Genomic DNA, 27,634 nt, shown 5'->3' on the forward strand with positions numbered 1-27,634 from the left:
GAGTCCCTGGAGTGGGTCGTCTGCTTCTAATCACCCTCCCCCACACACACCCAGCAAATCACGTTCCTGCAAACCCCTTCATCTCCCCTCTCTTAAATGGCAAGCTGGCACCCCTTCTCCCATGGTTGTTACGAGACAGACATGGTATCACTGAAGGCGCTATCACTCCTGGTGTGGGGACATCTGTCTTCCACCCACAGGCAATAGTGTGACACACAGTGGAGGTGTTCTTATTTGAGCTGCTATCTGGGAAAACACACACATGCATGCACACAGCTCTGTCAGGGATTCCTGCCTTTACAGAGCTCCTCGTGAATAGTGGAACTCGATGTTTAGTATCTTCTCTCGTAACCAGTGTAACCCTGTTTGACCTTGCATGTTGCTCGGAGGACTGAGTTTGGGAAACGCTGGTCTAACCTTTATTTATGTGTGTTCTCCTGTGTGTCAGATGTATCAGCTGTCTGAGCACCAGGTGGAGGTGTTACTGGGACCATGACAGCCACTCTTGCCTCTCCTCTAAAGACGACTCCAAACATAGCCTGCTCGAGGTGAGTTGGCCCTCTGTTAAACCACTCCAGTCAGAATCACTGGCTAGTTTAAAGTAGCTCTATTAGTTACAGATCGAGGATCCATTCTCCACTAGTCGTAACCTTAAACATTAGCGGGGAAAATGTCAAATTAAACCCTAGATCAATGGCAACCAATCAGAAGCTCCTATGATGATCTCAGTCCATTCTGATTTGGCCTCATGTAACATTCCGGCCAGTCATACCAGGTTAAAGCTGTCTTACTGTTGTCAGCCATTTTTGAAACAGCCCATAAAACACAGGGAGACATGGTTAACAGACTCCTAACGAGATAATGGGCCATGTTAAAGCCCCTCTGACCTTCTCAGGGCTCTCTCTCCCAGTTCTTCATGGTGGTGGCTTTTGATAGGCCCTCTGTAACCAGAGTGAAGAATAGGCTCACTGTTTCACCGTTTTTCCTGTCTACTGTACAGTGCTGTATAATGGTGCCCTGGTGTATAGTTAGTGTGTCTGGTGCCAGAGTGGGAGCTGCTTTCATCTGAAATTGTTTGTTAGTAATGATGTTTTTAAAATGGTCCAAATCTGGCATGGAGGACTGATCTCAATATAAAACCTCTTTTGAGATATAAAAATCTTAGTCAAACTTTAATTGTTGTGAGAACAGCTATCCCTTTAAGTATTGTTATGTTACGGCAGGAAATGCTTGTTATGTTCATTGAAGCTATCACAACCCCTTAGACACACTATTCACCTCCTCTGAGCATACCTAGGTTCTGACAGCATCACTGCTGTGGTACAGCCAGCCACCCCTCTCTCATACTGCCGTTGGTGTTAGAGAAGAAAAGTTGCCCTGCCACTGTTTGGATCCCCACACACAGTCTGATTGAGTCCATAGAAACTGGTGTACTCTGAAGGCGTGTGGTTAGGTGAGTCAGAGTGAGCTTGGCTCTGTTAGTCTGTTAGCTGGACATAACATTTTTTAAGTCTGGTTTTCTGTGTTGAGCCCCATCCTGCCATTATTCCGCCATCTTTGCCTTCCGGTGGGCCTGTTTTTCTAATCCCTCACCACCCGTCCATTTTAGGCTGTTGATTCACTCTGAGCAGAGCAGAGCTTCACCCTCTCGTTTCCTCCTCCTTCCTCTCAGCAACATAAACAGGACAGGTATTTTTGGAAGCGGATGTCTGCAGGGGAACCATTGTTTTCTTTAACCCCTGAGTGTGTGTGTCACTTCCTGTCCCCCAGAATGCTACTTTCTGTCCAAGTCTTGTGGCAGAGAATGTTGCACCTTCGCCCTCGGGGATGACCCAGAACTTCACCCTGTTCCTAGACAACGTGGTACAGGTACAATATACAGTAGCCCCTGTTAGATACTATACTAAATGTGGTACAAGATAGGAGTGAAGTGATTCAGGCTCTTAGAGGGAGATTCGTGGGAATGATAGTGAACCCCTCAGTGGTTGCTCTTTGGGAATGAGCTGAGACATCTGCAGTGACTGCAATGAACAGGTTAGAATCAGAATGATGAATGGCTTTATCTCCTCACTTATTTGAAACACCTTTTAGCTGTCTGTTCCCACCAGGTTCTCTGATATCTTATCTCTCAGTAGATATACAGACATTCACAGACACATGGAGACATTCAAAGAACACATAGCAATCTTTAGTACTATTTGCCCTATCTTTTCACTTTTAGACACTTTTTACCTTCAGACACTGATCTCAGATCAGTCTGTATATCCCAAATCCTAACCTCAGTTTATTGGAGGAAAAAAGTGATGAGGTTCTGACTCTGTTAGCTTGTGACATTCCATCTCTGACTAGTTGCCAAATCTGGTCAGTCATAACCATAACCCTGTGCCCTTTCACACACTCTCTGACTGGGTTTCTATGGCGACAGACAGTTAGTCACACATACCCACAAAAACACACATATGCACACACACACACAGTTTATTGGCATAGATTTAATCAACCTTTGACAGCTGTTGTTATTTCATTTCAGTTGTTTGAACAATGTAATCAGCTTTGCTGTGAGTCAGATGTATATGTGTTGTAAAGTATAGAAAAGGAGGTCTCATACTACAGTGGGAAGACCAAACTAGCTTGACCTGGCAATCCTTGCTATTATTTAGCTTGTTTAAACATGGCTCTATGCCTCAAATTGGCATATAGTCGATCTGGGGCAAAGAACACAATGACTATTCAGAGAAGATCTTTATGAATCAGGGAAACGTAGTCGAAAGCAGAAGGAACATAAACAATGTAATGTGAAAGGGTAAATGTTTTACAGTTCAAAGCATCACAGTCATATACTTTTTTGAAATATATATATTTTTGCCTTTATTTAGCAAGTCAGTTAAGAACAAATTCTTATTTACAATGACTGCCTACCCCAGCCAAACACAGATGACGCTGGGCCAATTGTGCGCCGCCCTGTGGGAGTCGCCCGATGGACTGGCCCTATGGCCAGATGTGATACATCCTGGATTTGAACCAGGCACTGTAGTGAAGCCTCTTGCACTGAGATGCAGTGCCTTACACTGCTGTGCCACTCGGGAGACCGAGTGACTTATTCTGGCCTATTTTAACATGTTAAATCAATCCATATGTAACTGTTCATACATACCTTATGACTGACTACAAGCACTTTGAGTAGATTGACTGCACTTCTCTTCCTGACGTGTACACTATTACACACAAAATGTGTGGTCGTATCTCCTGATGTTTTGGCTGAAATGTGAATTCATAGTAAACCCCTCTGCATCCCAGATGAGTTGCTGAGGTAGGGGACTTTACCGTCCAGATGTTGATGAATATGATTAATTATTAATGGATTCTAAATTCTGCTTGGCAGGGACAATTATCCTGGGCTATTTAGATGTTTTGCACTCCTCCCCTCCCAGGGTTGTCAATGGCTACCAACTATTCAGGTGGACAGAGTTCTCTCCCAGCCAGGTCCTTGTTATTGTTTCTCATATGACACTCTATTCCCTACATAGTGCATGTACATTCATGAACCAATTAACATTAGCCCTGATCGACTAATAGGTATGTTAGCTCAACTAAACTAAACAGCCACCATGCTGATAATGGAACTAGAAGAAGTGCACACTCTGAATAAAGAGACACTATGTGTAGCTCCAAAACAAACTATTGTGAAAATATGGAGTTTTCTGGATGCCAGGCTGTTACTTTAGCTAACTTGCCGCTTTCTTGCCAATGTTCTCTTGCCAATGTTTGGCATGACATTTCCAAAGCAGTTGGCTGAAGCAGAAACAGATTAGCATCTAAGCTACAGGACTAGCTAGGATGAGGAAAGTAAAGACATAACAAGATGTGTAAAGGTAATATACAGTATCCCAAAATGTGTCCCCATAAACCCTGTTTCCCTGGGTGATGTCAGACTGTGCCTCCCCTCTGATTGGTTTATAAATGAAATGTCATTGCCATGACGACATGGCTGTATTGTTTTGTTCCTTAGGGGGAGGAGCTAGAGTGTGACTTTGGGAACGAGCAGCGGTATGATTCCCGATGGCTGGAGGACAGCTCAGGGGTCAAGTGCAGTGGAGTGACGGTGAGTACAACCAATCATGTTCCAAGAGTAGCTGTCACGCAACACAATCTTTGTAAAGGGCCAATAAGAAATAAGCTGTTTAGTGTATGGCTAATTGAAGCCATGCTTACTGGTAGTGTATGGTGAAATGGCCGATCAGCAGGCGTGTCTCTCTTACCATATAGCTAACCACTGTGGAGAAGAGTCAGGTGTTTCAGCTCAGTCTGCGTAGAAAGGGATACCTGGACAAATACATTGACAGCCCTAAACCCGTGACAGGTATGAGCGCATGCATGCACACACACACATTTGTCTTAATATCCTTGTGCGGACCAAAACATTTATTCCCATTCAAAATCTTATTTTCCCTAAACTTAACCCGAACACCAAAGCCCTAACCCTGAACCTAACCCTATCTCCTAAACCTAACACTTATTCTAAACCTAACCCTAAACAAAACCCCTAAAATAGCCTCTTTCCTTGTGGGGACCCGAATTATCCATGTTTTGCTATCTTTGCGAGGACTTCTGTTACCCTCAAGGATAGTAAAACCACACACACACACACACCCACTCCCAGATGCCAGTATATTCTCAAAGTTAACAGGCCATGTGTTTACCATGTGAGCCCTTAGAGCAGAAGAACAGCCCTGGCCCACAGCCAGAAAAACGGCATACTTTATTACAAGATTGATGCTTCATACCGTGCTCAGTCATCAAAACACACACACAAGCACACATGATTTCTCCATGGGAGGTGCTGGAACATAGGCATGCTCATCTGTTTCTCTTTCTTTCTGTTCATATGTCTTTCCTCTCAGTTTTTCTGTGTTTATTTCTATTATGTTGAATATTTTTTATCCAAAGCATCTGACATAGGCTCAGTATAATATATTCAGCCCATACGGTTACATGATGTTGCTAGCATGCTGTATTGTAATAATAAAGCTCTCTCCCTCTCCCTCCCCCTCTTTCACTCTTAGTGGAGGTGTATAACTGTGGGGTGGGCAATGGGGACTGTTCTCAGTGTTGGGGCCGTGAGAACCTGGGACATCTGTGTGGCTGGTGTGACAACAGCTGTAGACCCAGGAATGACTGCCAGTATATGAATAGCCAGTGTCCTGACCCCGAGATCACCAAGGTAGGAATACACACACACACACACACCATGTCCCATCCGCGAGATCCATAAGACTGAACCTATACTCTAGTGTACAGTGGTTCAACATCTAAAGTTGTGCACACCTTGCGGGCTGCCGCAGAATTCTATGGTACTTTATTTAAGTGTCAGCTATTGTTGCCATTAATGCTAGTTAGTGCTAGTTTGACCACCAGAGGGCATCTTGGAGAAGCTTTTGACAGTTTTTAATATTGGCTGTACCTTTTTTTGTGAGAACATAGTATATGGGATTGATTTTAAGAAATGTATTTTAATTAATTGTATTAAGATTATGGTGTTTCTATTCCAAGAAAAACTAAAAACAAAACCCTGAGGGTTTCCGTTAGGACAATATGGCGCTGTTCAACGTGACCGGTCGGGAGTAGGCTGACCAAGAGCAAAATTATCCTAACATTTCCACCCCCTAATTGTAGGCTAACCAATACCCAAATTGAGATTTTGTGAAAATAAAATCTGCATTGATTTATCAAGACTAGTCCCATGCTTCCCCACACGGGGTTAGGCTGTTGCTTCAAATCCTATTATAATAATTGGATGACTTTGGGTGTTCCAGTAAGCAACAATTTATTGCCTTCATTAGCATACTTTATTCTGAAAAATTAAACCGTATCTCTGCCAAACCTACAAACAAAGATGAACTGGTGAAGGCCATCAAGACGTTTTGGCTTGAGAAACTGATGATACAACATTGCAACAAATACATTGATCTTATCATCTCAGCAAGGTTTTACCCGTGGTCATGGAGCTGGGGTGTAATAAACATCTGCATTTTGAAAGTTTTTTAATTGTTATTTTATGAACGAAAGCATAAAGATGTTGATGAGCAGTTGTAAAACTTTAGAGTACTTAAACATCAAATAAATTGCAAGTGGGAGGGATTTTCACACCTACAGTAGCCAGGCTATTAAACTAATCGTTGGATAACAGATCGGCTCTCAGAAGCCTCCTCTTAATGAGTTCCATCTTCAATATGATTCAAATGTCACAATGTCACAAATAATTGAACACACACAATATGAGCAGATTAACTTGGTAAAAAAATATGATAGTTTGGAGAAGATTTAATTTCAAATGATCGAAAGTGAGCGATTGTAATCTGAATAAACGGGAAAAGGCCATTCTTGAACATGGGGTGAGACATTCTTACTAATTTGTAAATAAAGACAGTTTGTTCTATAGAATTATTTATTGCGGTTTTTAGAGGGAGAGAAACCAAAAGCTCACCATGCCTATTTTTCGAAAATCATCAGTTCACACGTCAAGTGAAATTCCCGCATTGTATTTCCCCAAGTTCTCACTTAACTCTAGAACCACTGACAGTTTTTGTTGTTGTTGCCGGATGCAGGACTCTAGTGCCAGAGGAGAGACTCTCAGAAAACAACTCCATTAATTGCCACAGTTTAGGCTACTGTAATGATTCCCTGATGGGAAATCAAATCAAATGAAAGTGTATTTGTCACATGTGCCTTACAGTGAAATGCTTACTTACAGGCTCTAACCAGTGCAATTTAAAAAAAACGTTTTAAGTATTAGGTGAACAATAGGTAAGTAAAATAAATAAAAACAACAGTAAAAAGACAGTGAAACGTAACAGTAGCGAGGCTATATACAGTAGTGAGGCTATAACAGCAGCGAGGCTATATACAGGCATGATCAACAGAGAGTAGCAGTAGCGTAAAAGAGGGTTGTCGAGTGGTGGGTGGCGGGACACAATGCAGATAGCCCGGTTAGCCAATGTGCAGGGGCACTGGTTGGTCGGGCTAATTGAGGTAGTATGTGCATGTATGTATAGTTAAAGTGACTATGCATATATGATAAACAGAGAGTAGCAGCAGCGTAAAAGAGGGGTTTGGGGGGGCCCACAATGCAAATAGTCCGGGTAGCCATTCGATTACCTGTTCAGGAGTCTTATGGGTTGGGGGTAAAAACTGTTAAGAAGCCTTTTTGTCCTAGACTTGGCACTCCGGTAGCGCTTGCCATGCGGTAGCAGGGAGAACAGTCTATGACTGGATAGGCTGGGGTCTTTGACAATTTTTTAGTGCCTTGCTCTGACATTGCCTGGTGTAGAGGTCCTGGATCCCAGGCAGCTTAGCCACAGTGATGTACTGGGCCGTACGCATTACCCTCAACCTTGCGGTTGGAGTCCAAGCAAATGCCGTACCAGGCAGTGATGCAACCGGTCAGGATGCTCTCGATGTTGCAGCTGTAGAACCTTTTGAGGATCTCACAACCCATGCCAAATCTTTTTAGTTTCCTGAGGGGGAATAGGCTTTGTCGTGCCCTCTTCACGGCTGTCTTGGTGTGTTTTGACCATTCTAGTTTGTTGCTGATGTGGACACCAAGGAACTTGAAGCTCTCAACCTGCTCCACTACAGCCCCATTGATGAGAATGGGGGTGTGCTCGGTCATCCTTTTCCTGTAGTCCACAATCATCTCCTTAGGCTTGGTTATGTTGAGGGATAGGTTGTTATTCTGGCACCAGGCCTATCACTGTTGTGTCGTCTGCAAACTTAATGATGGTGTTGTGCCTGGCCATGCAGTTGTGAGTGAACAGGGAGTACAGGAGGGGACTGAGCACGCACCCCTGAGGGCCCCAGTGTTGAGGATCAGCGTGGCAGATGTGTTGCTACCTACCATCACCACCTGGAGGCGGCCCGTCAGGAAGTCCAGGATCCAGTTGCAGAGGGAGCTGTTTAGTCCCATGATTCTTAGCTTAGTGATGAGCTTTGAGGGTACTATGGTGTTGAACGCTGAGCTGTAGTCAATGATTAGCATTCTCACGTAGGTGTTCCTTTTGTCTAAGTGGGAAAAGGCAGTGTGGAGTGCAATAGAGATTGCATCAACTGTGGATCTGTTTGGGAGGTATGCAAATTGGAGTGGGTTTAGGGTTTCTGGGATAATGATGTTGATTTGAGCCATTACCAGCCTTTCAAAGCACTTCATGTCTACGGACGTGACTGCTACAGGTCTGTAGTTATTTAGGCAGGTTGCCTTCATGTTCTTGCGCACAGGGACTATGGTGGTTGGTTCGAAACATGTTGGTAATACAGACTCAATCAGGGACATGTTGAAAATGTCAGTGAAGACACCTGCCAGTTGGTCAGCACATGCCCGGAGCACACATCCTGGTAATCTGTCTGGGCCCGCAGCCCTGTGAATGTTGACCAGTTTTATAGATCTTACTTTCATCGGCTACAGAAAGGGTGATCACACAGTCATCGGGAACAGCAGATTCTCTCATGCATGCCTCAGTGTTGCTTGCTTCGATGCGAGCGTAGAAGTGATTTAGCTCCTCTGGTAGGCACGTGTTACTGGGCAGCTCGCGGCTGTGCTTCCTTTGGAGTCTGTAATAGTTTGCAATCCCTGCCACATAAGACGAGCGTCGTAGCCGGTGTAGTACGATTCAATCTTAGCCCTGTATTGACGCTTATCCTGTTTGATGGTTCGTCGGAGGGTTTAGCAGGATTTCTCATAAGCTTCCGAGTCCTGCACCTAGAAAACGGCAGCTATACCCTTTGGCTCAGTGCGAATGTTGCCTATAATCGATGGCTTCTTGTTGGGATATGTACGTGCAATCACTTGGGGACGATGTCATTGATGCATTTATGGATAAAGCCACTGACTGATGTGGTGTGCTCCTCAATGCCATCGGAAGAAACCCAGAACATGTTCCACTCGTTGGCGAGTAATATTGACAGTAACGGCAGCTTTCCCACTCGCCTTCTGCGGATCCTTACGAGGCATCCAGCTCTGTGTCCTCTGTACCCGCGTCTCTTCCTCTTGCAAATAACTGGGATGATGGCCTTGTCGAGTGTTCGGAGAATGTCCTGTGCATCCTGCTTGTTGAAGAAAAAATCTTTGTCTAATCCGAGGTGATTGATCACTGTCCTAATATCCAGAAGCTCTTTTTTTGCCGTAAGATATGGTTGCAGAAACATTATGTACAAAATGAGTTACAAACAACGCAAAAGAAAACGCATAATAGCACAATTGGTTGGGCGCCTGTAGATCTGCTGCCATTTCTTCCGGCGCCATCATTCTGTTAGGGGATTTCAATACTGATGTCTGCAAAAAAGATAGCCCAACCCACAATGTATTTATGCACTTCTTTAAATCACTTGCTCTGACCCAAATGATAAAAGATCCCACCAGGGTATGTGAAACAGTGCAAAGTATGATTGACTTAATATTGGTGTCTGATAAATTTCAAATATTGCAGAGTGGAGTAATAATTTAATTAATTAATCATTTTATTACATTTTGCATAAGGAGGGTTTTAAAGATATATTTAAGTGTCACAAAACTGTTAAAATCAGAGGACTCAAAAAATACTGTGTTGAAATGTTTAGGGAGCAAGTGGGTAAAATTGACTGGACACCTGTGGATAATGTAGGGTAGACAGTGCCTGGGAAGCCTTTAAATGCAGATTCCTTGTTGTGGTGAATGTGATGGCTCCCATTAGACGGGTCAGGAAAAGCAGTGCTCTAGCCCTTGGTTTAATCATGATATTCTAGAATCTATCCAAGCAAGGAATAAGGCCTTTAAGAAATGTAAGAACTGTCAAGAGCAGCCTGATTTTATTATTGGACTGAACATCAGGGGGAGATGGTATATGAATAAGCAGAGTTTGCCAATGAATTCAACTGTTTTTTTTACTTCTGTTGCCAGCAAACTGGTTAGCAAGCTGCCCACCAGTTCTGGTTTGTATGGAAACAACCAAGTCAAGAAGTATTATGCCGAGTTAGGGGTTCAGCCAAACTCTTTTTCTTTTGCAAAGGCAGCAACAGCCAAAATAGTCAGTATATGCTAGCAGAGCTTGAATGCTACAAAGCCACAAGCCTGGATTATATTCATGCAAGGTTTCTTATAGATTCTGCTGAGAAAATTGGCCCTTGTATTTCACATATCGTCAATCTGTCTCTTGAACAAAGCATCTTTCCCAGGGACATGAAACAGGCTTAAGTTATACCTCTGTATAGGAATGGGATAAAGTCTGACCTTGGGCATTATAAACCTGTATCTATTCATAGTATAACATCAAAGATCCTTGAGAGCGTTGTACATGAGCAAATGTAGTCATACAGTATGTCAACAAACAAAGTCTAATGTATGATTTTCAGTTGGGTTTTAGAAAAACATACTCCACTGATTCATGTCTACTTTACTTGACTGACTTCATCAGGAAAGAGATTGATGAGGGAAATCTCTGTGGAATGTACTGCTTGACCTACAAAAGGCCTTTGATACATTCAACCACTGTCTCCTAATGGAGGTACTGGGGTTAAGCAGTAACCCTCTAGGCTGGGTAAAGTCCTATTTATCAGGTAGGGAGCAAGTAGTAGAGGTTAATGGTTCACGGTCTCAGGCAAAACCAATGAGTTGTGGTGTTCCACAGGGGAGCGTGCTTGGGCCTCTACTGTTTTTACTGTATATTAATGATATGAAAGATGCTTGTTCTTGCCATATTTTCCTTTATGAGGATGACTCTACACTTCTGGTGTCTCACAAAGTAAAACTATGTTGGAGAGCATACTTAGCACAGAGCTTACTAACATTAGCAAATGGCTTGGAGATATGCTATTTCTGCACTTAAAACCGAGGCAATTATTTTTGCATCCAGACCTAAATTGACCTAAATTGAGTAGGTCAAATCAAATCAGAGTGGAGTTAGGTTAGGTAGGGACTCTGAAATCCGAGGGGAGTTAGGTGAGGTGCTGACTACTAAAACCTCTGTTAGCTACCTGGGATGTATTATTGATGGCAGCTTGGGAGGTGTGTGCATGGCAAATAAAGTGCTAGGGAAGGTTAATGCCAGGACTAAGTTTTTTGGCTAGAAAGTACAAGCTGTTTGATAAGGACTCCATGAAAGTGCTAAGCCACTGCCCTCATTCAATGCCATTTTGACTACGCTAGTACTTCCTGGTTTGGGGGCTTATCTAAGTTTATAGGCAGGAGCTGCTTTCAGAAACTTGCTGCCTGTTGAGGCTAGGGTGTCCCAGATTAGACTAGGTTTGGTTTACAGGACTTTTTATGGTTCTGAGCCCAGATATCTAACTGATTACTTTCCCTGTGTTAGGGATGCACAAAATCACAGCACCAGATTAGGTGTTGCTAATGTGTGTTTATACAGGTTCAGGAGTAGTGCTGGGTAGATTTTTTTATATATATATATATTTTAAAAACTGTCCGATTAATAGTTATCGGCTTTTTTTGGTTCTCCAATAATCGGCATCAGTGTTGAAAATTCATATATATATTTGTAATAATGACAATTACAACAATACTGAATGAACAATGAACACTTTAACTTAATATAATACAATCTATTTCATCTCAAATAAATAATGAAACATGATCAATTTGGTTTAAATAATACAAAAACACAGTGTTGGAGAAGAAAGTAAAAGTGCAATATGTGCCATCTAAAAAAGCTAACATTTAAGTTCCTTGCTCAGAACATATGAAAGCTGGTGGTTCAATATTCCCAATTCTTCAATATTCCCAGTTAAGAAGTTTTAGGTTGAAGTTATTATAGGAATTATGACGCGTCGACTATTTCTCTCTATACCATTTGTATTTCATATACCTTTGACTGTTGGATGTTCTAATAGGCACTAGTATTGCCAGCCTAATCTCAGGAGTTGATAGGCTTGTAAATCATAAACAGCTCTCTGAATCAAGTATTGCTAAGAGCTGCTGGCAAACGCTGTAAAGTTTGAATGAATGCTTACGAGCCTGCTGCTGCCTACCACTGCTCAGTCAGACTGCTCTATCAAATATCAAATCATAGACTTAATTATAATATAATAAACGAGCCTTTGATCATTAATATGGTCAAATCCAGAAACTATCATTTTGAAAACAAAACGTTTATTCTTTCAGTGAAATACGGACCGTTATGTATTTTATCGAATGGGTGGCAACCCTCAGTCTAAATATTGCTGTTACATTGCACAACCTTCAATGTTATGTTATAATATGTAAAATTCTGGCAAATTAGTTCGCAACGAGCCAGGCGGCCCAAACTGTTGCATATACCCTGACTCTGCGTTGAATGAACGCAAGAGAAGTGACACAATTTCACCTGGTTAATATTGCCTGCTAACGTGAATTTCTTTTAACAAAATATGCAGGTTTAAAAAAATATCTTTCTGTGTATCGATTTTAAGAAAGGCAGTGGTTTATGGTTAGGTACATTCGTGCAACAATTGTGCTTTTTTCGCGAATGAGCTTTTGTTAAATCATCAACCATTTGCCGAAGTAGGCTGTGATTCGATGAGAAATTAACAGGCACTGCATTGATTATATGCAACGCAGGACAAGCTAGTTAACCTAGTAATATCATCAACCAGGTGTAGTTAACTGGTGATTATGTGAAGATTGATTGTTTTTTATAAGATAAGTTTAATGCTAGCTAGCAACTCACCTTGTCTCCTTGCTGCACTTGCGTAACAGGTGGTCAGCCTGCCGCGCAGTTTCCTCGTGGAATGCAATGACATCGGCATCTAAAAATGCCTATTACCGATTATTCTGAAAACTTGCAATCGGCCGTGCCAATTAATCAGTCGACCTCTAATGCTGGGAAAGGTACTTTCTTGTATACTGGAGCCTCAGAATGGAACGAGTTGCCTCTGCCCATAAAAACGACGTACTCTCTTGGGCAGCTTTAAAAATAAAGTACAAATATGTTTGATGTGCCCATATGAATAACCTCTATGATGTAACTGCAATGATGAGATAGATGTTCTTCTTTTTGTTTTATGTTTTATTATTTCACTGCAATACTGTGTTTAACTTCATTCGATCTTGCCTAGCCATCTTATCTCAAGAGGACCACAATGGAAATAGGTCCCAGACTTTATTGTGTGTTATCCTCCATGATTTTACTCATGTGCATCTATGGCTTTTTCAAGTTTTATGTGTGCTTGTTTTTTAAAATGGTCGAATTAATAAACTAATCTAAAACTACCGATAGATCAGCGTTCTAACCCCCGCTTGTGATAGTATGGTGCAATGACAGAATGCCACCATCTACCACAAACAGTCATGGAAGAACCACTGTACACACAATTCTCCATCCGCTCATTATTGACTTAGGCCCACATTTAGAACAGGAAGTGTCACTTGACCTGTCACATGGTGTGCTGCGGGTGGGCACTGTGCCCTGCCTTTCCTCTGCAGGTGCTTATACACCTGCATTGCTTGCTGTTTGGGGTTTTAGGCTGGGTTCTGTACAGCACTTTGAGATATCAGCTGATATAAGAAGGGCTATATAAATACATTTGATTTGTCTCGTGACGAGGGTTTATTTTGGAAGGGGAAGTGTTTTTACAGAGCCTCATTAAACCAAGTCAATCTGAAATAACACACTATATACTGTACTACTCACTGACCAACTGACTCCACAGCACAGTCACACCACTTAGACACTGGCCCTAATGGAGGAACAACACAATTGATCTGGAGGGATGACAGAGGGCATGGGAACACTTACTCTCTATCGTCTGTCTGTCTGTCTGTCGAGAGAGAGAGAGGATATTCTGTGCATAATATTTGTACTAATGTTTGAGCTCTCTACGCGGTCACCCACGGGAATAGAATTGAGCAATACACAACTACATTACAAGATGTGACCACACTTCAACCACATGGGTCAAGTTTATTTGGTTGCAGAGCTCCTCTTTGTGGTCATTAAACTTCATTATTGGGAACACTTGGTTTCAACAGTTGGTTTGGATTCATCTGGGTGACCGTGCTCTTTTGTACCGATACTTTGAACCTCTGTGGTTATGTCGCTGTGTTAAGAGCTGCGTTAAAACCCACTTTGAACGCTACTGAATGCTGCCTTTATCTGTGCTGCAGTTGCAGACGGGAAGTACGGTTCGCATGAGGCCCAGTCGGCCTAAACACTTCCTGAAGATTAAACCTGCCTTGCCTGGCCCAGCAGGGAAACAAAGGAGTCTGACTGACACACACACAAACAATCTATAATATCTTACACACATGGATACACCTTTTTTCAAACGCCAGCAAGGATTTAGAGGCACAACTCACAGACTAGTAGCTGTTACCACTGTCAGCACACTCAGTGCTGACTCTCTGTATCAGCCATTGTGTCATGACTCATGGACTGTTGAGTGTCCATCTGTTTGTGTATCCCACTGAGATGACTGGGGTTAGATGTGTTGAAATTCTCAATGCGAGGGCAGCTCAAAGGCACAAACACACATGCTCATAAACACACACACACACACACACACACACACACACACACACACACACACACACACACACACACACACACACACACACACACACACACATAGCTGCCTCAGGAGAGGTGATTGTAAGGCAGGAAACTAGGGCTGTGGTTGTGGGAGTGTGATGCAATGCCTTGGCAGCCATGTTTTCCCAGACATAGAATCACCAGGAGTTAGTTAAAGTAACAGTCAGTCAGAGTTCTCAGCTTTACGGGGGAGTATCTGTTCTCCCACAGTATCACCCGTGGTTTACTGTTACCCCGTATGCTACAGTGACTGTGTATAAAGGTTGTATGAGCTGTTGCTAAGGTTTTCCTTACTAGGCCACATGTTGTTTTCTTAGTCAGCTTTCAAATGGTTGGAAAATCAGTAATTGTAGCATATTCTTTGAGTAGAAGTCTTATCAAATGACAAATAATATTAAGTACATGCCAGCTAGCACATAACATTCTGAGAACCATATGTTTCTTAGAGCTTGGTGAGAACGTGGTTGTCCTATTATTTATTTTGCATACAACTTTCCCACAACATTCTGGGAATGGTACAGGAAACCCAGCTAGCACATACACTACAAGAGCATTTTTATTTTTTACATTTATTTCACCTTTATTTAACCAGGTAGGCTAGTTGAGAACAAGTTCTCATTTGCAACTGCGACCTGGCCAAGATAAAGCATAGCAGTGTGAACAGACAACAGAGTTACACATGGAGTAAACAATAAACAAGTCAATAACAGTAGAAAAAAAAATCTATATACATTGTGTGCAAAAGGCATGAGGAGGTAGGCAATAAATGGGCCATAGGAGTGAATAATTTCAATTTAGCAGATTAACACTGGAGTGATAAATGATCAGATGAACATGTGCAGGTAGAGATACTGGTGTGCAAAAGAGCAGAAAAGTAAATAAATAAAAACAGTATGGGGATGAGGTAGGTAAATTGGGTGGGCTATATACCGATGGACTATGTACAACTGCAGCGATCGGTTAGCTGCTCAGATAGCAGATGTTTAAAGTTGGTGAGGGAGATAAAAGTCTCCAACTTCAGAGATTTTTGCAATTCGTTCCAGTCGCAGGCAGCAGAGAACTGGAAGGAAAGGAGGCCAAATGAGGTTTGGCTTTAGTGATGATCATTGAGATACACCTGCTGGAGCGCGTGCTACGGGTGGGTGTTGCCATCGTGACCAGTGAACTGAGATAAGGCGGAGCTTTTACCTAGCATAGACTTGTAGATGACCTGGAGACAGTGGGTCTGGCGGCGAATATGTAGCGAGGACCAGCCGAATCGAGCATACAGGTCGCAGAAGTGGGTGGTATAAGGTGCTTTAGTAACAAAACGGATGGCACTGTATTGGAAGCTATTTTGTAGATGACGTCGCCGAAGTCGAGGATCGTTAGGATAGTCAGTTTTACTAGGGTAAGTTTGGCGGCGTGAATGAAAGAGGCTGAGTTGCGAAATAGAAAGCTGACTCTAGATTTGATTTTAGATTGGAGATGTTTGATATGAGTCGAAGGAGAATTTGCCGTTTAGCCAGACACCTAGGTACTTATAGATGTCCACATATTCTAGGTCGGAACCATCCAGGGTGGTGATGCTAGTCGGACGTGCGGGTGCAGGCAGCGAACGGTTGAAAAGCATGCATTTGGTTTTTCTAGCGTTAAGAGCAGTTGGAGGCCACGGAAGGAGTGTTGTATGGCATTGAAGCTCGTTTGGATGTTAGATAGCACAGTGTCCAAGGAAGGGCCAGAAGTATACAGAATGGTGTCGTCTGCGTAGAGGTGGATCAGAGAATCACCAGCAGCAAGAGTGACATCATTGATGTATACAGAGAAGAGAGTCGGCCCGAGAATTGAACCCTGTGGTACCCCCAAAGAGACTGCCAGAGGACCGGACAACATGCCCTCCGATTTGACACACTGAACTCTGTCTGCAAAGTAGTTGGTGAACCAGGCAAGGCAGTCATTAGAAAAACCGAGGCTACTGAGTCTGCCGATAAGAATATGGTGATTGACAGAGGCGAAAGCCTTGGCCAGGTCGATGAAGACGGCTGCACAGTACTGTCTTTTATCGATGGTGGTTATGATATTGTTTAGTACCTTGAGCGTGGCTGAGGTGCACCCGTGACCGGCTCGGAAACCGGATTGCACAGCCGAGAAGGTACGGTGGGATTCGAGATGGCCAGTGATCTGTTTGTTGACGTGGCTTTCGAAGACCTTAGATAGGCAGGGCATGATGGATATAGGTCTGTAACAGTTTGGGTCCAGAGTGTCTCCCCCTTTGAATCTCAGATGATACGAAGGAGAGGTTGAACAGGCTGGTAATAGGGGTTGCGACAATGGCGGCGGACAGTTTCAGAAGTAGAGGGTCCAGATTGTCAAGCCCAGCTGATTTGTATGGGTCCAGGTTTTGCAGCTCTTTCAGAACATCTGCCATCTGGATTTGGGTAAAGGAGAACCTGGAGAGGCTTGGGCGAGTAGCTGCGGGGTGGGCGGAGCTGTTGGCCGAGGTTGTTGTAGCCAGGAGGAAGACATGGCCAGCCGTTGAGAAATGCTTGTTGAAGTTTCGATTATCACGGATTTAAATCGGTGGTGACCATGTTACCTACCCTCAGTGCAGTGGGCAGCTGGGAGGAGGTGCTCTTGTTCTCCATGGACTTTACAATGTCCCAGAACTTTTTGGAGATAGAGCTACAGGATGCAAATTTCTGCTTGAAACAGCTGGCCTTTGCTTTCCTGACGTGTAATGGTTCTTGACTTCCCTGAACAGTTGCATATCGCGGGGACTATTCGATGCTATTGCAGTCCACCACAGGATGTTTTTGTGCTGGTCAAGGGCAGTCAGTTCTGGAGTGAACCAAGGGCTATATCTGTTCTTAGTTCTGCATTTTTTTGTACGGAGCATGCTTGTCTAAGATGGTGAGGAAGTTACTTTTAAAGAATGACCAGGCATCCTCAACTGACGGGATGAGGTCAATATCCTTCCAGGATACCCGGGCCAGGTCGATTAGAAAGGCCTGCTCGCAGAAGTGTTTTATGGAGCGTTTGACAGTGATGAGGGGTGGTCGTTTGACCGTAGCGGATACAGGCAATGAGGCAGTGATCGCTGAGATCCTGATTGAAGACAGCAGAGGTGTATTTGGAGGGCAAGTTGGTCAGGATAATATATATCTATTAGAGTACCCCTGTTTACGGAATTAGGGTTGTACCTGGTGGGATCCTTGATGATTTGTGTGAGATTGAGGACATCTAGCTTAGATTGTAGGACTGCCAGGGTGTTAAGCATATCCCAGTTTAGGTCATCTAACAGAACAAACTCTGAAGCTAGATGGGGGGGGGCGATCAATTCAGAGATGGTGAGTACCGTGATTAATGAACAGTCCAGCAGGCATCAGCTATGTAGCCAAGTGATCACAGTGTCCAGGGGGCAGCAGTAGATGGGACAGGGAAGCTTCCACTAAGCTAGCGACACAGCGTTTAAAGTTAGTAGCCCGGGGGTGGTAGGAGGGGTCTGCTCAGGGTTGGCAGGGAGATATGCCTGCTAGCAGGAAGATGTACCTGGCTCACGGCTAACTGGTGCTAGCTTTGTGGCAGGGGCGTTAGCCAAGGTCCAGAGTTTACAACAAGGATCCGGTGGAGTATTGGGCTCTAGCCGTGTATGAGTGGGGTTCGGGTGAACAGTTGAGTAGGCCGGGAGGTGGGCCTCAGGGATAGCTTCGGTACTGGGTGCAAGCTAGCTGTGAAGATCAGAAGTAGTGGTCCAGGGATTACGGCAGGAATCCGGCGTTGTTGTGGGGAGACAGTTCGATACTGCTAGACTGGCGAGTATTATCCAATTAATCCCAAATGTGTTCGATGAGGTTGAAGTCAGGGCTCTGTGCAGGCCAGTTTCTGTATGGACCTTGCTTTGTGCACATGGGCATTGTCATGCTAAAACAGGAAAGGGCCTTCCCAAACTGTTGCCACAAAGTTGGAAGCACAGAATGTCATTGTATGTTGTAGCGTTAAGATTTCCCTTCCCTGGAACTAAGGGGCCTAGCCCGAAACATGAAAAACAGCCCCAGAACATTATTCCTCTTCCACCAAAATGTTCAGTTGGCACTATGCATTCAGGCAGGTAGCATTCACCGGCATCCGGCAAAACCAGATTCGTCCGTCAGAGCTTTACACCACTCCAGCTGACGCTTGGCATTGCACATGGTGATCTTAGGCTTGTGTGCAGCTGCTAGGCCATGGAAATCTCCCAACGAACAGTTATTGTGCTGAAGTTGCTTCCAGAGGTAGTTTGGAACGCAGTAGTGATTTTTGCTCACTTCAGCACTCGGCGGTCCCGTTCTGTGAGCTTGAGTGGCCTACCACTTCGTGGCTGAGCCGTTGTTGCTCCTGGATGTTTACACTTTACAATAACAACACACCGGGCAGCTCTAGCAGAGAAGAAATTTGACGAACTGACTGACTATGACGGTGCCATGTTGAAGGTCACTGAGCTCTTTAGTAAGGTCAACCAACTGCCAATGTTTGTCTATGGAGATTGCATGGCTGTGTGCTCTATTTTATACACCTGTCAGCAATGGTTGTTGCTGAAATAGCCAAATCCACTAATTTGAAAGGGTATTCACATACACAAGTATGTTCTGAGAACCATATGTTGTATGTCCTGAGAACCATATGTTCCTTAGGTAGGAATTTCAGTACTTTACCATAGCGTTGCCTACAGGTGAGCGCTAACTGAGGAAAGAGTGACCTAATGCAAGAGGTCATATTTATGTAGCTAAAAAGTAGCTGAAAGAATCCATAATATGAATAAGCCAATAGCAATTGCTATTTACAGTTCATCACATCACAGTTGACATCACCCGTGATCGAAATCATTGAGTAAAAAAAACCTAAGGTAATTTGACGATGGGTAGTTTGTGCATGTCGCAATGTTTGTTTTTCGCGTCAACCAAAGATTAGATGTTACAAGATGAGTCAGGTCTGTTTGCAGTACGCATGTTGAAGGGGGTTTGTCGTCTACCATCATTCACTTCCAGAAGTTTCCTCGTTGACGAGTGAACCATCCCGTCATCTTGTTTTGCAGTGGATTAATTCCATGGATAGAGAACAGAAGATCATAGGTTTGAATCTCACTGATACCATGCAAAAATAAAATAAAAAATATGTTTTTATTATTAATACTTAAGCAAATTAATTTCCATTTGTCCTCTCTTTGGTTGGAGTTCAAAACAGTTAACACAAACTAAGCTAGCAGTGTTATTAAAAGTCTTATTGAAAAATGCTCTCAGAACGTTATTTAATGACATTAAAACATTTAAAAAAACATTCAGTTTTATCAGTCAGTATGTTCCCACAATTTCCAAGGAACCAAATGTATTAGCTGGGATGTTACCTATGTAGATGGTAAGCTGGTAAAATTCAGTGAGTTGTTTCATGTAATTTCAGCGAGACATGTCACCCACCATCTCAGATTGTTCGAAAAACAATTCTGTAGTTGGAAACAGATAAGATTGGCATTCCTGAAACATAATTGAAATTAAGCTAACTGATTGCACCAAAATGTGCCATTTTAATTGAAAGGATTCAGATCATATTCAGTATTGCTTCTCCATACTATGCAATGTATTCCCTGTAAATCTGTGGGGGGGGGTTCTCCCAATTCAGATAAATGATTTATCATAAAGTACAATAAAGTTATTCTTCCTGGCACCAGAGGCCGGCAGAGACCGCCCTAGAGACTTTTATTGGACTCAGGTGTGTCTTATTATTTCATGATTGTGTCCCTGTTAAAAGAAGTGTGTTTTTTGTAGTCCTTTGCAGAAGCTTGGATTGTTTACCGTGTGCATTTGCTTCGTGAGTGAGTTCCGCACCCTCCAGCATTCCGGGTTTCCTGAGCACCCCAAGCCCACCGAGCAGCTGGGTCGCACATCTGAGCTGACAGGAGCATGACAGTCGAATGCGAAGGCTGCTGCCTCTACGGCGGAGGTCTTGGCCATCTCCGTGCTACCTGCCCAGAGCTGATGGGAAACGCCAGGGCTCGCCAGGACAGGGGGAGACCCTGACGAGCTGTGCAGATACCGCCCAGCTACCCATTCACCGTTTGTTACTACCCACAACACTCCACTGGGATAACCATCAGCACCAGATTCAAGCCTTCGTGGACTCCAGAGCCGCGGATGATTTCATTGATCAAGACTTTGACAGAGAGTTACAGATCCCCTGCGTGAAATGTCCCATCCCTCTGCAGATTCAAGCCCTCGATGGCCACCTCTTCCCCTCATCGTCCTTACGACTGTGCCATAGAACTCCTACCTGGCGCCACACCTCCTCCGGGTCATCTGTACTCCCTCTCGACCCCCGAAGCAGCAGTCATGGACAATTACATCCTGGAGTTACTGGACGCAGGTTTCATTCGCCCCTCTACATCCTCTGCTTGTGCAGGCTTCTTCTTTGTGGGTAAGAAGGATGGAGGCCTGCATCCATGCATCAACTACAGAGGGCTGAACCAGATTACGATCCAGAATCGTTACCCCCTACCCCTGATGTCCTCCGCATTGGAGTTGGTCCAAGGGGCCCAATTCTCCATCAAACTGGACCTCCGTAGCACTTACAATTTGGTGAGAATCGGGGAGGGAGATAAGTGGACGACTGTCTTTAACACCCCTAGTGGCCACTATGCGTATTTAGCCATGCCATTCGGATTATCGGAGTCACCGGCAGTCTTTCAAGCATTTGTTAATGACACCCTGGGGAATAGGTTGAATTGGTTCGTCTTTGTTTACCTCAACGACATCTTGATCTTCTCCAAGACCCTTCCAGAACACATACTGCACGTCTACCAAGTCCTGAGGTTTCTCCTGCAGAGTCAACTATATGTCAAGATAGAGAACTGGGAGTTCCACATATCCCAGGTTTCCTTCCTGGGTCACATTATCTCTAAAACAGGCATCCAAATCGACCCCGTAAAGATTGAGGCGGTCACCGACTGGCTCCATCCCACCTCACTCAAGCAGGTCCAGCGGTTCCTCAGGTTTGCCAATTTTGAAAGGTGGTTTATTTGCAACTTTGGTGCTGTGGCAGTGCCTCTCACAGTCCTAACATGTAAGTCCCAGACCCGTTTTTGCTGGACCCCCGAGGCTGACAGGGCATTCATGGAACTCAAGGGACGTTTCACCTCTAGACCTATCCTCTTTCATCCTGATCCGACTCGTTCCTTTGTGGTGGAGGTGGATGCCTCGGACACCGGAGCAGGAGCGATCCTTTCACAATGGAATGAGGAGGACAAGAAACTGCACCCATGCACCTTTGTCTCCAAGCGGTTCTCGCCAGCGCAACGCAACTACAATGTAGGCAACCGGGAGCTCTTAGCAGTTAAGTGGGCCCTTGAGGGGTGGACACACTGGCTGGAGGGGGCAATTCATCCTTTCGGAATCTGGACGGACCATAAGAACTTGGTCTCCATTCATGAAGCAAAAGAGGTTAAACACTTTCCAGGCTAGGTGGGCGCTGTTTTTTAACATGTTTGACTTCACACTAGCCTATGCCCGGGATCCAAGAATTAGAAGGCAGATGCCCTGTCCAGACAACATGATGTCTCTAACAAGGAAAGGGACCAAGAGCCCATCATCCCCAGCTCAAGCATTGTGGCCCCTGTGATATAGAGTATTGAGACCACGGTCTGAAAAGCCCAGACTGAGAACCTGACCCCAGGGAGGATCCACTAACATACTTTACGTTCCGTGATCAGCCCGGTTCCAAGTAGTACAATAGGGACTAGGCATCCAGGGGTTAATCGGGCATCCAGTGGTTAATTTATTAATAATTATCTGAATCATATAAATTAAAATGGCTAATTTGGGTGTAATCAATTAGCTTAATTTCTCCAATCAAATTATATTTCAACCAAATAATGTTTCAAGAATGCTAATCGTAACTACAGAAACAATTTCAGAACAACCAGAGATCAGAGATGGTGGGTACATAATCTGGGTATATAATCTGGAGGGACGATCCTCTTTATCTAAATGATTTAGTATGTTCAGAAGATCATACAATTCATAATTTCCTGTCAGGATGAGCTTTTTAGAGATCCTTTATTGTTGAAGGTGTTTTGGATCAGGAAGTTTCCTGATGTTACTGTACTGTACTGTCCTCCGCTCAGCTTGAGACTCATTCACAGAGGAGTGAGAGGTGCAAATGAGCAACATGGCAGCTAACGCTATCACTAACCCCAGACATGCTAACACCAGAGAGTGAGATGCTCAGAGATACATAGTGATAATTGCTGTACTTACCAAGTTGAGCTTGTGTGTGTGTGTGTGTGTGTGTGTGTGTGTGTGTGTGTGTGTGTGTGTGTGTGTGTGTGTGTGTGTGTGTGTGTGTGTGTGTGTGTGTGTGTGTGTGTGTGTGTGTGTGTGTGTGTGTGTGTGTGTGTGTGTGTGTGTTTGCATGTTTGTCACCATTTAATCTAAAAGCTTAAAACTGTAACTCATTTTGGGATAAACTACTTGAATGCCAAAAGCTTTGTATAACCAAACACTTACTGTACATCACAGGCTTGGTCTTATACAGATTTAGGTTCTTGGTGGATTTATAACTGTTTGCTTTTATATGGTAATATACTGTAAGTATGTGTAACTTACACACTGTCCTCCTTTCTCACTTTACCTCGGAAGCACAGTGTTTGTGTGTCTCAGCTGTCAATCACATGTCCACGTGAATTCCTTTCTTAAGGTAGACCCTCCGCCTCCCCTCTCACCCAGACCAAATGGGGGATAGAGCTGCAGCAAGCTGGAGCCAGACATAACACACGGCATGGTCACAGCGACCTGGGGACATCAAGGCAAAGGGTCACTCTATAAAGCATGATGCCAAGGTGACAGGAACCTCTGGACCTGCTGGATAGACGTTCCCTTAAACACAGATCTAGGACCAACTTTCCCACCCCCAATTCCCTAAACATGAACGGGGAAAAAAACAAAGCTGACCTCAGATCAGCCTCTAGGAACAACGTCATCCATCATCATTGTTTCCACTCTAGACCACGCTAAGCTAGCTACGCTACACTATGAGTTGATGGTAGTAAGCCATCTCTGGCTCCCAGGCAAAAGCAATCTCTGTGGATGTTTTCCCTTAGAAGTGGTAAATAAACTTGAAATGGTAAATACTCTTGCTGTCCTCTCCATGGCTTCTGAGAGGAGCACTGGGAGAAGAAAGGCCAGGGTTGAAATGATCTGTGAAAGAGAGCATGCTTCGGAGCGTCACAGGAGTAAATGGGACGGAGGTATGTAGGGAAAATAGGCTACTGGAGGATTGGGAGTAGATTGCTGTCTCTCTCACCTTCACACACTACCCTATCACCTCTCCCCCATATTCACTCTAACTCTCTTAGCTCAATATCTGCCCCACTCCTTTCCATCTACCTCTGTCTTTCCTCCTTATTGCTCTCACAAACTGACTCTATATAGCCCTCTGTCTCACTTGAGTCCTGGAAGAACTATTAAGGTTCCACTCAACTAGCACAGATACAGGGCTGTATGTAGCTCAGAGAGGTACAGACTGACGAGCCCTCTATATGAAACCTGACCCCAAGCTGAGTGGAGGGACTGTCTGTCTCAATTATATCTGAATCTTGAGCTGAAGAGCAATCCCAACGAGCACATAATGTTCTGAAAACCATATGTTTCTTAGAGATTGGTGAGAGTGTAGTTGTCCTATGATTATTCCTGGGAATGGTGCAGGATAGTTTTGTGGAACTTGACAAAAAAAATGTTATTTTCATTACTTTAACAGAACGTTTCCTAAAAGTTACAACTTGGTTATAATAATGTTGGTAATGTTCTAGGAATGTTCTCCAACTGGTTGACACACTGTTTTGCAATGAAGCTCTACAGTAGCCTCAGCAGCACTCTGTAGAGTAGCACCATGGTGTAGCTGGAGGACAGCTAGTACATTGACTTCAATACAAAACCTAGGAGGCTCATGGTTTTCAACACCTTCCATAGACTTACACAGTAATTATGACAACTTCTGGAGGACGTCCTCCAACCTATCAGAGCTCTTGCAGCATGAGCTGACATGTTGTCCACCCAATCAAAGGATCATAGAATTAATCTAGTACTGAAAGGATAAGCTACAGCTAGCTAGCACTGCATTGCATACAATGTGCTGAGTAGAGGATGCAAAGAGAGAGAAGGACAGTTTGAAGAAAAAAAAATCTTCCAAAATTAAGAAGAATTGAGAGTGGGAGATTGAGAGGGTTGGGGGAATTTGGTTATATATTTTTCACTTTCACTTGTGAATACAGCTAGCTAGTTTAGCCTACTCAAAACACCCGTCTCAAACAGAGAGTGATGCTATGTTAGCAAGCTGGCTATGGCCATCCAAGACTGGAACTCTTCCAAGTCAAGGTAAGCTTTTGGTTGTATTCATTTATTGCCACCGAGGCCTGCCGGTGTAACTGCGAAACTGATTTCTGACTGTACTGCATGATTGTAGTCAAATCAAATCCAACTTTATTGGTCACATGAATTTTTTTATTTTAGTCTACTTGGTAAATATTAACACAATAACAAGGCTATATATAGGGGGCACCGGTCAGCTTGGGGATTCGATCTAACAACCTTTCCTTGCCGCCCGGTACAGGTGAGTTATGTAATTTATACTTGTATGTGGGGATGAAGTGACTATACATAGATAATAAAACAGCGAGAAGCAGCAGTGGCAGCAGTGTACAAAAAGGGATGGGGGGGGGTCAATGTAAATTGTCCGGTTACGATTGTATTAATTGTTCAGGAAGAGTAGCTGCTGCTTTCGCAACAGCTAGTGGGGATCCTAATAAAATACCAAATACCAAGATTGTGCACTGAAGTCCACAAGCGAAGGGGATAGGTGAGAGGAGGAGAGCGCGTAGATAGTTAGGAGAAGGAATGTAAGAGGTGTGTGACTGGCTGCAGGGAAGTCAGGCACAGGAGAGCAGAACTGGGTAATAACCGGAGCAGTTTAATATGCAAAACCAACGGCACCCAGAACATCAAAATATGGATACAAAATAGCCTGTCGCGAACCAGTCAGAGTGAACACTTTACAACAAACAATTTAACACAGACATGGGGGGAACAGAGGGTTAAATAATGAGGGAATGTAAACTAGGTGTGTGGGAAAACAAGTCAAAACAAATGGAAAATGAAAGGTGGATCGGCGATGGCTAGAAGACCGGCGACGTCAACCACCGAACGCCGCCCGAACAAGAAAAGGAACCGACTTCGTGGAAGTCGTGACAAGGACTTATATATACACACAATGAGAAAATATATACATGCTGTTTTAATGTGGTTGCTATGAAAGTGAACTGTGTTTGCGTGTGCTCAGGGGTGTATTCATTCTGCTCATTCTGATAAAATGTTTCTTAAACATAAGCAAACGTAACGAAATGGGGATAAACATACCTGAATTTGTCCAATAGAAACTCTAATTTCCAGCTGTTGGACTAATGATTACACCCTAGATCAGCTAGATGCAGGCAAGTATGTGCAAGACGGTATTGAATGTGTTACTGTCTGTCACCTTGATTAGTCAAAATTCACTCGACCTGTGCACCTTCTTTATAAACTTTCATTCATAGGATAGGATGTAGTAACCTCATTATGGTTATAGGGAAAATGTGAGTGTCATGTAGTAGCCTAAACCTATCGATGTTTCATTGAGCTGGGTGAATGGAATATGAATAACAGTCATCCAATATGATGAAATAGAAATAAGGCCATGCTCATGCATTTTTTTATCATCCTCCCTCATCTTAAAAGTCACCGACCACCTCTGATTAATCCAGGTAGCAGACAATGGACCCTATCAGATATTTATGTAGTTGGTGCTATATATTAATATACATGGGTTCTAACTTGAATGATTATTGGTTAGTTTAGTGTTGTGCTATTTACAGTTCAAGTCGAAAGTTTACATAAACCTCACATGCTGACCAGACCGGACACGTTACGTGCGCAAGTGATAAATAAATGTAGAAATCCATGTTATTCAATTATTGCACCCACATTTTTGCGTTTTCAAGGGCTAACACGGAACCCAAACCGGCTGCGCGCGTGCACCATCGTGCATTCATTTATTTTGTCCACCCACACCAAACGCGATCACGACACGCAGGGTAAAATATCAAAACAAACTCCAAATACATTAATTTGGGGACATGTCGAAAATCATTAAACATGTATGGCAATTTAGCTAGCTAGCTTGCATATGTTAGCTAATTTGTCCTATTTAGCTAGCTTGCTGTTGCTAGCTAATTTGTCCTGGGATATAAACATTGAGTTGTTATTTTACCTGAAATGCACAAGGTCCTCTACTTCGACAATCTGCACATAAAATGGTCAACTGAATCGTTTCTAGTCATCTCTCCTCCTTCCAAGCTTTTTCCTCTTAACTTATATGGTGATTGGCATCTAAACTTTCATATTATTACCACGACGACTGACAAAACATTTCGTCTTTCAATCACCCACGTGGGTACCTGCTTCTATAAACCAATGAGGAGATGGGAGAGGTAGGACTTACAGCACGATCTGCGTCACAAATAGGTATGACTTCTATTTTAGCCCTTGGCATCGCAGATGCTTGTTGGCGCAATAATTGAATAGCATAGATTTCTAAATGTATTTTGCAACGCTCGCGCACGCGGCGTGTCTGGTCTGGTCAGCATGTAAAATAGAAGTCATTCCTATTTCTGACGCAGATCGCGCTGCAAGTCCTGCCTCTCCCATCTCCTCATTGATTATAAATGTTTAATGCTTTTTGACCTGTCCCCAAATAAATTTCATTGGTTCAGAGTTTGTTTTGATATTTTAACTTGCGTGTCCCGATTGCGTTTGGTGTAAAATAAATTTATGCACGAAAGCGCACGATGGCACACGCGCGCAGCCGGTTTGGGTTCCGTGTTAGCCAAATACATTTAAAATCAGTTGTTTTACAATTCCTAACATTTAATCCTAGTAAGAATTCCCTGTCTTAAGTCAGTTAGGATCACCACTTTATTTTAAGAGTGTGAAATGTCAAAATAATAGTAGAGAAAATTATTTATTTCAGCTTTTATTTCTTTCATCACATTCCCA

General features: G+C 43.5%; 1 protein-coding gene across 1 annotated transcript in view; it reads left to right on the forward strand.

Moving 5' to 3' along the window:
- LOC135504704 (plexin-D1-like) overlaps positions 1-27,634 on the forward strand; it is a 109,682-nt gene that overhangs the window by 43,150 nt on the left and 38,898 nt on the right. Inside the window, exons 8-12 of the mRNA XM_064923498.1 lie at positions 449-548; positions 1,771-1,869; positions 4,010-4,102; positions 4,267-4,360; positions 5,064-5,221. Of these exons, the coding sequence (XP_064779570.1) occupies positions 449-548; positions 1,771-1,869; positions 4,010-4,102; positions 4,267-4,360; positions 5,064-5,221 (544 nt within the window). The remainder of the gene's footprint in view (positions 1-448; positions 549-1,770; positions 1,870-4,009; positions 4,103-4,266; positions 4,361-5,063; positions 5,222-27,634) is intronic.

The sequence above is a fragment of the Oncorhynchus masou genome, chromosome 18 (genome assembly GCF_036934945.1).
Source record: "Oncorhynchus masou masou isolate Uvic2021 chromosome 18, UVic_Omas_1.1, whole genome shotgun sequence".
NCBI classification, from domain to species: Eukaryota; Metazoa; Chordata; class Actinopteri; order Salmoniformes; family Salmonidae; genus Oncorhynchus; species Oncorhynchus masou.